Source organism: Piliocolobus tephrosceles, chromosome 19, assembly GCF_002776525.5.
Source record: "Piliocolobus tephrosceles isolate RC106 chromosome 19, ASM277652v3, whole genome shotgun sequence".
Taxonomy (NCBI): Eukaryota; Metazoa; Chordata; class Mammalia; order Primates; family Cercopithecidae; genus Piliocolobus; species Piliocolobus tephrosceles.
Window position 1 is genome coordinate 39,646,975 of NC_045452.1, and position 12,628 is coordinate 39,659,602.

At 43.0% G+C, this 12,628-nt stretch overlaps 1 protein-coding gene across 3 annotated transcripts in view; it reads right to left on the bottom strand.

Moving 5' to 3' along the window:
• The window catches only part of LOC111526145 (SH3 domain-binding glutamic acid-rich protein), a 51,620-nt gene that overhangs the window by 3,275 nt on the left and 35,717 nt on the right, over positions 1–12,628 (bottom strand). The window contains exons 4-6 of one of the 3 annotated variants that reach the window (XM_023191720.1): positions 12,532–12,606; positions 11,226–11,318; positions 1,977–2,006 (exon numbers count right to left, since the gene is read on the bottom strand). In XM_023191720.1, coding sequence (XP_023047488.1) covers positions 1,977–2,006; positions 11,226–11,318; positions 12,532–12,606 — 198 coding nt within the window. The remainder of the gene's footprint in view (positions 1–1,976; positions 2,007–11,225; positions 11,319–12,531; positions 12,607–12,628) is intronic. The other 2 variants (XM_023191723.1, XM_023191732.1) reach the window with 2 other exon arrangements.

A 12,628-nucleotide genomic window follows, 5' to 3' on the forward strand; every position in this document is an offset into this window, starting at 1 on the left:
CACACACCCCCACACACGCCACCCAGACACACATCCACACACACCACATACATACCACACAGGCACACACCAGACCATACACACCACACACATCACATACCACACACAAATACACGTACAATATATCACACATACACCACACATACATCCCCTCCACACCACACATATACACCATACCACACATCACACACATACCACACACCAATCACACCACACACCATATACACCACACACAAATACACATACATCACACATACACCACACCACACATACATACACACACACAAAAAAAATCCTTCTAAACACAGACGCCTCAATTTGGAATGGTGCTTTAGAATGATACGCTAATTCTAACAGGTTTTATAATCTCTCCTAAGCGTATCGTCTCCACTCATATTAACAAACCATTCTCGGCAAATAACCTTTACAAATTCAGAAGGTATATATATACATATATATATGTGTGTGTGTGTGTGTATATATATAGTTAGAAGAATAAAATACAAAAAGAATCAGCAAATCGAATTTTGTCAGAAAGGATAAGCTGTTAAATGCACAAGTTGGTTATATTTTCTTGTAACAAGCTAATTTCTTCAAGCAAAATTTATCAGCAACCTACATATATAATCTGGAATTTCTTCCAAATTAACAGCATGTTTTTAACTTATTTTTAAAAATCTATTTTGAAGCTGGCCTAGCAAGAGAGAAACCAAAGAAATAATTATTGGAAAGATATAAATAATGAGAAATCATGGTGTAGAATATACTAGAAACAATCTTTAGGTCTAAGAAGAGGGGTTGGTTTGTATATTAACATTTAAAATAATGAAGCAGATCTATACTTAATACCTCCCCAAATACAGACACATTCCATGAAAAAAGGGAGACTACAAGAGTATTCATCAAAAATTGATGGGGGGTGTGTGTGTGTAGCTAGAGTGGTTATCTGTGGGTAATGAGGGTTAAAAGCTATGTTCATTTTCCTCTTCTATCTGCATTTTTAAAATTTTCTATAAAGATCATGAATTTTGTCATTTCAAAAGTTAACAAAAGTTACTTTGGGGGCATTTCTTTTGACATTTGGGACCCTCTTTAATGTTGATGACCTTGTGCTGAAATACCTAGACAAAACATGTAACTTAGTAAATTATTCTCCCTACCCTTGTGTTCACACAATTAATTTAAAATTAATTTTAAATTAATTCTCTAGCATTTTAAAGTCATTAATCCAGGCCCAGTGCGGTGACTCACGCCTGTAATTCCAGCACTTTGGGAGGCCGAGGCGGGTGGATCACTTGGGGTCAGGAGTTCAAGACCAGCCTGGCCAACATGGTGAAACCCCATCTCTACTAAAAATACAAAAATTAGCCAGGTGTGGTGGCGCGTGCCTGTAATTCCACCTACTCAGAAGGCTGAAACAGGAGAATCACTTGAACCCAGGAGGCGGAGGTAGGAGTGAGCTGAGATCACACCACTGCACTCCAGCCTGGACAACAGAGGGAGACCCTGTCTCAAAAAAACAAAAACAAACAAAACACAACGAAAACAGATTAATGCAAAGATGTTCAAAAACATCAACACAGGTAGGAATGCCTCCCTCAATGAAAACACCATTAACCACCATGCAGGATTCCTAAACCCAGTGCATTCAACAGGGTGGAAAAGGACGAGGAGCAGGTATCTCCAGCCAGTGCCCTGGCCTGGCCTGACGTCAGTGAGAAACCACGGAAGATACCTTCACCCAAGGGGGCTCAGAACAGGGTCAAGAGCCGAGCCCTGTTTCTCTCTCCACCTTCCTCAGACAAACTGATCTCCAACTTACTTTCCTTCTCAGCAGGTTAAAGGAAGATTTTCTGGGTGTGTGGGTTGCATCACTCTCATGTTATTAAGAACGTGCCTAAAGCTGCAATCTTCCCACCTAAAAGATGTTTTTTTTAAGCAGATTAAGCACAGCTGTTGAAGATGGTCAACTGTACCTCTTCTGTGGCTGTCTCTCCTTCTTCTTCCTTACGTCCATAAATCAAAATTAAAGAAAAAAACATAATTCAAGTAAGCTTAAAGTCGAATCTGAAAATCAAGCAAACTATAATAAAAAACAAGCTAATCAAAATGAACAACATATTAGTTTATCCATAAAATAAGTAAATAGCAAAGATTTGATAGCTGGGTGATCCTTACCTCTTTCATACCTTGTATTTCAAGCTCTTAAAATAATTGTGAGATTAAAGACAGTTTCCCATCACTTGAACTCTTGAGAAAATGTAATTAATTATTAATGCTGCATAGTAATACATTTAATTCTATTCTAAAGCATACCAAAGATTTATAGCGCTATCTAGTGAAATTCAGACCATATGCAAGTAATTTAAAAATCTGAACAAAAATGTATTTTCTGACTTTATGCCTTTATAACTATGTCTTTACTTCAGTTTTGAACAAATTAATAAAAGTAGGTCAAAAACTTTTCCTCTATGAGAACAAAATGATAACATTTCTGAATCACATAGTATTTTAAATACTGATTTCTGGGTAAAGAAAGAAACTTGCAAGGTAAGAGTGGGTGGGGTCACCCAAGGCTCAAATAGTCTCTATTGTGCCAACAAACAGCCCACTGGAATTTCTATTTCCCCCAGATCAAAGCAAGAGAACCAGGTTATGGTTCCTAAAAATGCCTCTAAGAAGAAAACAAAAGCTTTTCCATCCCTTCCCAGAATGGTCCCATAAACCTCCCTGGAGCCAGAGTGCCACAATTGCTTTAATTAAAGAGAGAGATGAGGTTCTTAAGAGCAGTCCCTAAAAATTCCTAATGCCTTTCAACTCAGGCAGTGAGCTCAGGGAATCATCGACGGGGGCACTGAAAGTGATCTTGCAGTCATATACATTCTCTACCCAGCACCATGTTTATACAGATGAGGACACTGAGGCCGCACAGGGAAGTCATTTGCCAAAGTCAAAGGTCACAGGACAAGGAGTCAACACAATCAGGACTCACTGCGAGTCTACTGATTCCTAATTAAGTGTCCTTCTTACACTACCAGGCAGCCTCTCAAGATTAATAATGGAAAAATCAAAATCCCAGAAGGTGGCAGAGTGCAACAGCTCATGCCTGTAATCCCAGCTCTTTGGAAGGCCGAGATGGGAGGATCACTTGAAGCCAGGAGTTCAAGACCAGCCTGGGCAACATAGCAAGACCCTCCTCACCCCATCTCTATAAAACATGTTAAAAATTAGCCAGGCATCCAGAGGCAGAGGCGGGAGGATCACTTGAGCCCAGGAGTTTGAGGCTGCTGTGAGCTATGATTGTGCCACTGCACTCCAGCCTGGGTGACAAAATAAGACCCTGTCCATAAAACAAAATTTAAAAATCAGAGAAGGTACGCCGGGCACAGTGGCTCAGGCCTGTAATCCCAGCACTTTGGGAGGCCGAGGCGGGCGGATCACCTGAGGTCTGGAGTTTAAGACCAGCCTGACCAACATGGAGAAACCCCATCTCTACTAAAAATACAAAATTAGCTGGGCATGGTGGCGCATGCCTATCATCTCAGCTACTCGTGAGGCTGAGGCAAGAGAATCGCCTGAACCCAGGAGGCAGAGGTTGGAGTGAGTCAAGATTGCACCACTGCACTCTAGCCTGAGCAACAAGAGCAAAGCTGTCTAAAATAAGTAAATAACTATCACAGAAGGCAAGTTATAGAGGATCTAACACACTCCCACATCTCCTGGCCCAACCTCATGCTTTTAGCCATTTCCAGAACAATACCTTCATAGTTCTGAGACGGGCACTGAACCTGAAAGCCTGACAGTGCTGGCCAGGTCTGAGTCAGTCCAAGAGGACTTTTTCAGCACTGGGAATCTTCAAACTAACCTTTACGTTAAACGCCACTGGTGACACCCCAAGTTTTGGTGCTCAAATAACGTGCAGAAGAGTCTGGCAGTTGTTGCAAAATCCAGGTGTTGCTTTCACAGTGGTGTGTTGATCGTGCCTCTTTAATCCTGCCTAATCCTGCCCATGTCTCGCCCCTCCTCTGCCATGACTGCCATCTTTGCTCACTGGGTTGCTGAAGGAAGATCCTAAAGAGTGATTATCACCTCCTCTTTTCTTTCTCATCTCCAATCTGTGCTCCAGACTGCAGCCAGAGAGATCGTTCCAAAAAGCACCCAACCTTACTGTGCTACCCTCATCTTTAGAAACTTCCATCTCCTCAAGATACTCTACCCTCCTGATACGGTTTGGCTGTGTCTCCACCTAAATCTCACCTTGAATTGCAATAATCCCCACGTGTCAAGGGTGGGGACAGGTAGAGGTAACTGAATCATGGCGGCGGTTCCCCCATACTGTTCTTGTGGTCGTAAGTCTCACAAGACCCGATGGTTTTGTAAATGGGAGCTCCCCTGCACAAGCCCTCTTGTTTGCCACCATGTAAGACATGGCTTTGTTTCTCCTTAGCCTTCTGCCATGATTGTGAGGCCTCCCCAGCCATGTGGAACTGTGAGTCCATTAAACCTCTTTCCTTTATAAATTACCCAGTCTTGGGTATTTCTTTATTAGTAGCGTGAGAACAGACTAATACACCTCCTTAGAACAGTGAAAAGGCTGTTTGGCTCTGCGTACCGCTCTGGCCTCATCCCTTACCACTCTACTTCAGCCATCCTGAGTCACATGCAATTTTCTCACATTGGCCACACCTTCCAGGATATGCTCAAAACACTTCCAAGGAGACTTTCCTAACCTACAAGGTTGAGTTCAAGACCTTCTCACTTGTTCCCATAATCATCATTTACTTACCTGTCTCCCTCACTAGTCTACGTGTTTGGGGGCATAACCTGTGTCTTATTCATTTTTGGATCTCTGGGAACTGTCTGGCCCCTCCAGGTCACTGTCTGGAAACAACAGGCAAGCTCAATAAATATACGTTAGTGATTGGATAGAGGAACACATGAAATCTATTAGTAACTCTTTGGATCTCAAAGAACTTTAATTTTCTTCTTCACATAAGATCAGAATAAAATTCATTTTATGTACCACAGAATTATTGATTATGTAGAGTTTTACATTCTTCTGAAGCCAATTATTATTATTAATTATATTCAGCTGAAACAAATGAATTAACCAGATACACACTATTAAAAATAAGGTCAACCCGAGTTAATGGGTGCAGCACACCAACATGGCACATGTATACATATGTAACAAACCTGCACATCATACACATGTACCCTAGAACTTAAAGTGTAATAAAAAATAAATAAATGAAATAGGTCAACCATAGAGCTAGCCTGGAGGGCAGTAAGAAGTCTTACAGGAATATAAGTCTCAACTTTTATAGTTAGCTAGCAACAACTACGGAGGAACCTAGCACTCTTATTTTTTTTTTTTTTTTTTTTTTTGTTTTATTTTTGCTCTCATTGACCAGAATGGAGTACAGTGGCACGATCTTGGCTCACTGCAACCTCTGCCTCCTGGGTTCAAGCGATTCTCCTGCCTCAGCCTTCCAAGTAGCTGGGATTACAGGTACCCGCCACCAAGCCTGGCTAATTTTTTGTATTTTTAATAGAGACAGGGTTTCACCGTGTTGGCCACGCTGGTTTCAAACTCCTGACCTTCAGATGATTCACCCGCTTCGGCCTCCCAAAGTGGTGAGAATACAGGTGTGAGACACCGGATCTGGCCCCTAGCACTCTTTATCAATATTTGAATTGACCTTAATATCTTAAAAGATATGTTAAGCAGGGAAAGTGATTGCTCAGAGAATGCATAAAAATACTTAGCCTCAAAAGGATAAGTAAGCTTGGAAGAACTTTGGATATTATCATCACAAGCACCCCCAGAACATAAGCTCTGTGGGAGCGGTGACTCTGTCATTTTCATTGCCCCCTCCACAGTCCCTGGAATCCTGCCTGGCATGTGGCAGCACTCAATCTGTCCATAAAGTGTTGAATGGCTGCATTTATGTAATGCTACTCCAGCTCAACTTCAAATCCCCCATAGAATGAGGTGGGATATATTAGTTTTAAAAATAATGGCTGGGTGTGGTGGCATATGCCTGTAAACCCAACACTTTAGGAGGCTGAGGAGGGAGGATCACTTGAGGCCAGGAGTTTGACACTAGCCTGGTCAACAGAGCAAAACCCCATCTCTACAAAAAATGTAAAAATTAGCTGGGTGGGGTGGCCTGTGCCTAAAGTCCCAGCTACTCGGGAGGCTGACGTGGAAGAATCACTCGAGCCCACTATGATTATGCCACTGCACTCCAGCCTGGGTGACAGAAGGAGACTCTGTCTCTAAAAAAATAAATAAATAAAAATAATAATAAGCTTCCAACCTCGGTTCACAGAATTATAAAATACTGGAATTAGGCAGATCCTTAAAAATCATCTATGTAAAACTGAATTGACTTTCATGGTTGGCAAGTAATTACATGCACAAAAGCATTTTTTAAGATAATTATAATCACCCAGTCAATTAAGCCACGATCTCACATAATCATCATTTGAGGAAGCACACACCTTAAAGTAATTTCACCTTGTTTTTCAGAGAAAGCCAGAAGAGAGAAACCTCACAAGTGGGAAGTCTTAGAACCTTCCACAGCAGCTATTTTTGTTGGAAACTTGGCCAGAAAAGCAGACTGCAGAGGTGGCGAGTGGCCAGAACTAAGGACAGGTGTCAGTGGTGGTGAGTGCCAGGCAGCGTTCAGTGGGAACAGGTGGCAGGCGTGGGAGATAGTGAAGGGCTAGCCCAGCGTGACCTGCAAGGGAAGCCAGCCTCAGAGCGGCTGGAAATGAGAGGACAGAGGCAGAGTCCTCTCGAGCTTCCGGCACCCCAGGGACCCAGCCTGAGACCCGTGACTCCTCCCACAGACCTACATCAATGTTTGTCCCTTGACACTTTTCTCAAGACTGCTATTGGAGGATGCCAAGAGGGGTGGTTACAGACCAGAATCATACTGTCTGTCAAGCAAGGGCCTCATGACTTTCAGATCGGATGACGGGACTGACAAAGCACACAATTTTAAACCTGTACAAGGTACAATGTTTCCAGCATTTTCTAAAGCTCTCGTGATGTCCCGGTCTGCAATTCGTTTCTTAGAGAATGCCCAGAAGCTGAGCTGACTTTCTGTTTTCCTCCTTTACTCCTGAGGCGACGATTCCTTAGCCCCTCACCCTCCCTGGGTCATCAGGCCAGGCCCCATGAGGTCCCCTATTTCTTCAAGTTACACTAAGATCTTCCTAGGCATGAAGTCATGGTCTTCTCAGTGTTCACCCTTCTGACGTCCCGGGTCCTCCTGCCTCAATCCATTATCAAGGAGAGAATTTACATCTTGGCATCTTGTGTTTAAGAACCCTGGAGGTTGAGGAGGTGCTCAGGGGAAGTCCACATTATTCAAGAAGATAATAGTTTGTGTTTCCATTTCTGTTGATTTTTTTAATCAATGTCAAACATTAGGTAAATATTCCTCTCCATTAAATGGAATTGTATGAGTGCCTACAAGTGTGTGTCGAGTGTGCATGTTTAATAGCAGAGATCAGATGAGCCTGTCCCGGACTTAGCCACTTGCCTGGTTTATCACTCAGCTGAACATTGCCACGTTCCGGAGAAAGGTTTTTTGCTTGTTTTGTGTTTTTACTGCACACATTACAATTGTTTTCAACCCATAAATGAAGGCAGGTTTTTTAAAAAAAAAGGTAAAAACTTGATATGGTTTGTCATCTAGTTAACAGAAATGCACCAATGCATCGCATTTCTGGTTTCATTATTGTATTAAGGCCAGATGAGATGTCACCATTTGGGGAAGTTGGGTGAAGGGCACACAAGACTCTACTATTTTTGAAACTTCCTGTGAGTCTATAGTTTTTTCAGAATAAAATGTTTAAAACTATTTCTATTCCTTCTCCTAATAAGCATGGCTGAAAGCCAGGATATGAATTGTGACTTGCTCTTTCTGCTACACAAAGCTGAGGGGGTGGAGGGGTCGGAGTAAGAGTTATTTTCTCTTTCCACACGCCACCTATTGGTTCTGGCTTTCCACCCCTAAGGAAGAAAGTATAGGCCCTGGTTTTCAAAACCCTAGGCTAATGGGGTGATAAAGCTAGGCGGTACCTGAAAACAAAACAAAACAAAAAAGAGCTTGGAATTGGCAAGATGGAGGAGGCCAGACTGAGGAGGAAAAAAGGACTTTCCAGGAGGGGTACTGCCCAGGCCCTGCTCGCTCGCACACAGAAACAGAGCCGGGGACAACTGGCACATTTAAGTAACACAAGGCACTCTGCACAGGCAGCAGCGTCCGTGGTCAGAAGGCCAGCCACTGTGAAAAGCTAGTCTGTGTCCAGCCAGAGCAGAGGGTCTGGCCCGTGCCAAGGGACAGACAGCAGAAACACCACCACAGACAAATATCCAGCACCCAATCCCTGCCCAGTCACCATTAACGACCCCGGGATGGCTGTGAGACCCTCAGGAGAACAAAAACACCCCACCCAGCTGGAAGCTCCTGCCAGCCATGAGGTGGGCACATGGAGCTGATAGAGGACTGTAAGGAAATAAAGGAAGCTGATATTCCTTGCCCGGGAGTCTTAGGAAACAAGTGTGGGCCCACGAATATTCTAAACTTTATATCCACTGCAGCGTGTTGGTTAAGGAGGGAAGCCCAGGGGAGCGCCTCTGTTTTAACCACAGCGAGCCAAGAGGAGCAAAAAGAAATCACCTCAAGATGGTTTCAACAGAGCTAGGCATTTTAAAGCCTTGGGTTTACCTGAGGTGTCATACCTACATGAAACTACTAGGACGTGTCTCATGCTTTCAAAATCAATGTTCAAAACACACAGAGCTCTCCCTTGTCCTTCCGATTCCCTATCAGCCTGTCTATGCCTGGGGTGCCCTGGGAGGAGAGATGCCCTTAAAAAAGACCGCAATGTCCTCCCATCTCAGCTTTTTTTTTTTTTTTTTTTTCTTTTTGAGACAGGGTCTGACTCTACTGCCCAGACTGGAGTGCAGTGGCATGATCTCAGCTCACTGCAACCGCTGCCTCCCTGGTTCAAGCGATCCTCCCATCACAGCTTCCCAAATAGCTAAGATTACAGGCATGAGCCATCACACCTGGCTAATTTTTGTATTTTTAGTAGAGAGGGGGTTTTACCATGTTGGCCAGGCTGGTCTCAAACTCTTGACCTCAAGTGATCTGCCCGCCTCTGCCTTCCAAAGTGCAGGGATTATAGGCGTGAGCCATGTGCCCGGCCCCATCTCAGCTTTTAACAACAAACCAAAGACCGTCAAACCAAGCCAGTAAGTTCTTGAAGCACAAAATGCAAAGCATTCTAAATATCTAAAATTTCTAAATATCTAAGTGGTGTTTGTCTCCTTCTTAAATTTTAAAGTTCAGTCTATTTTCATATATACTCATAAGGGTTAATCATGTTTTTACAACATTTTTCATCTGTTTACTGACAATCACAGAGGGTTTTTCTAATTTAATTGAATTAAAGTAAATCAAAGAGCATGTGTTGGTTTGGTTTTCAAACAGGAAAAAGTCAGAATCTGTCTTTCTGGAGGATAAATCGTATTAAAGAGTTGAAAAGTGAATTTGATAATATGTTAGCAATATATTCATCTAAAATAAAAATATTTTTCACTTACGGTCATTTCTTCACCATGGCCCACACAAAAATAACAAAAAAAAATGTTTTTTTTAATTCCTATCAGGATTCACAAGGTTATAACTGACTTTGTCAAAGGCTCACAATTTTAAAAAGCAGTAGCAAAGAGAACCTAAAGTTGGGTGATTCATCACTTCATAGAATTAACCCAGCCCAGTGGCTGAGAAGCTGAAGCAATGCCCACCCTGGCTGCAGGAGGCAGGATCTGATTATAAACATGCTACCTCCCTGCTGGTCCCATGGGAGAAAGGGGCTGGAGTGCAATGCTTTTCATCTTTGTCTCTATGTCTTAAAAGAAGCAAACTCAACTTCAAAGTATTCATCAATATGACTGTAAGGGTGCATTAGGCAACTCATGCAAAGTTCAAATTGTGAAACGGAGATTTTTTTTTAATTACAAGATAATGAAATTGTCACTATATTTAATTTTTAAAGTATTGTTTCTGAATTACATAGGCTGCCCTGAAACACCATCTAACTTCTAGGTCAAGATTGAAGATTTTGTCTTTCTTTAAAACAAAAACTTCAGAGTTGTAATATCAACTTTTGAAATAGCAGTCTACTTCAAATATAAGTCTAAATATTGGGAATTTCCTTCCCTAGCCCCTCCCAGTTTAAATTCTTTAAGGTAAAGACAAATTGATGCCCAGCCCCACACCCCGTTTTCCATAGTGTGGGTGTGGGTCTCAGCCCCTTTCTAGCCACATTTTATCTGGTGAATGAGGGTCCAGCTCTCATAAAAGCTCCCACACCTCTCCTGGAATAAATAAATTAGCAAACCATCAGGGTTTGAAAATAGTCTTTGCTACAACTGACCCAGTGGAGAAGGCCTCTGAGATTCTCCTCCAAAGAGGCCCAGACCAATGCCTGCACCCCATTCCCAGCCCCACCAGGCTCCTTCCTTGGCACCTGGCTTCCCAGCACGTTTTCAGAACTCCTTGAAGAAGTAGCCCATCCCATCCCCCATTATCTCAGCTTGGCACTCACAGAAGCACAGTGTCCCCCAACATTGCCCACTCCTTATCCTGCTGCTCCTGTAGGGGAACCCCTTTAGAATGAATCATGTGACTTCACCAGGATCTGCTATTTCCCTGACTGAACTTCACTGAGTGTCAATTTCCCCCCCCCCAAGGAGTCCTTTTGATCCTCAAGTTCCTTTTGTCTTCCCCCAGATATACTGAACCCCCTTAGCTCTGTTTCCCCACTGGGCAGGGCTCCTGGGTGGGTGTAAGCTAGGAGTCTGTCATTAATCATGACTAAGCAGAAAGGGCCCTTGTTTATAAAGAGCATGCACCTAACCTAGCCATGACACCACCACAACAAATTCTCCAAGCCTTGTCTAACCGGCTCCCTCCAGGCCCAGGTTCAGGCTCCTTCGTCTTCCCTTTAGCCCTCTCTGCACCGGGACCCCAGTGCTTAACACATCAGTAGAAATTACCTGCTTCCTCCCCAGCTAAACTCGCAGCTACTCACTCTCTGATTGCTTGTGCCCAGAGTCAAGTTGTACAAGCCCTATAAAAGTCTCTATTGAACAGCAGAGAATCCAGTCAAACTGATGTGAAAAAGTTAACACTCACATTCTTCTCCTGGGCTTCAGAGAGGTTGCCCGCATCTTCATTGCCCTCTTTTTGTGCCTCAGTTTCTCCACCTTCTTCAGCCTTCTCTGATCCCTGGTCATAAAGGAAACCCAGGATATGAGCTCCAAAAAACCAACAACAACAACAACAAAAAACCAGGCCACATATGCTGTGGCTTTCTTATTTAGACACACAGTATATAAATGAAGCAAACATAGACTGCCCACTCATTAGGTCACTTAGCAACTAGAGCACAGGATCTCCAAACCCAAAATGCCGACCCGAATGAGTCAAAGATACAACCTATGTGCGTTGCAGGGTAACAAACTGCCTAAGTAAGGAGTTCCAATTCACCCACTTCAGGCTGATGAGGAGAGATTCAAAGAATTCTGTCTTCACACAGTGTTTTCTATTGCTTGTATGGAGGGAGGCTTATAATTTTATAGATTAAAAATTAAGATAGATAAGGTAGAAAGATAAAGTAGACAGGTAAACATACATAGATGGATAAATGGTTGGATGGATGGATGGATGGATGGATGGATGGATGGATGGATGGATGGATCGATGGATGAATAATGTACAGAGACAGATAGATAAACAGACGGACAGAGGAATGGATGTATGGACAAACATGGGTAGGTAGGCAGGCAGGCAGGCAGACAGACATAGATACATAGATAGATAGATAGATAGATAGATAGATAGATAGATAGATAGATAGATAGATAGATAGATAATAGACAGATGGATGGATGGATGATAATATGGTTAGGCTTTGTGCCCCCACTCAAATCTCATCTTGAATTATAATCCCCATAATGGTAATAATCCCCACATGTCAAGAGAGAGACCAGATGGAGGTAATTGAATCATGGGGCGGTTTCCCCCATGCTGTCCTCGTGATAGTGAGTGAGTTCTCACGAGATCTGATGGTTTTATAAGGGGTTCTTTCCTCTTTGTTCAGCCCTTCTCCTTCCTGCTGACTTGTGAAGAAGGTACCTTGCTTCCCCTTCACCTTCTGCCATGATGGTAAGTTTCCTGAGGCTTCCCCAGCCATGTTGATCTGTGAGTCAATTAAACCTCTTTCCTTTATAAATTACCCAGTCTTGGGCAGTTCTTTATGGCAGTATGAAAACAGACTAATATGGATGGATAGATACAGACAATAGACGATTGATTAGATAGATGGATAGATAATAGACTGATGGGTGGATGGATAGAGAGAGAGAGAGACACATTAGGACCCAGTAGACATTCTGAGGAAACTAGCTTGGGGACCATGGCTCGAGACACCAGCACTTACCTCTGTGGTGCTCGGTGCCTCTCCCACTACATCGCCATTGGGAAGGGACGATGCTTCCTCGGGTGATTTTGTCACCTGCATTACGTAAAGTGAGAGT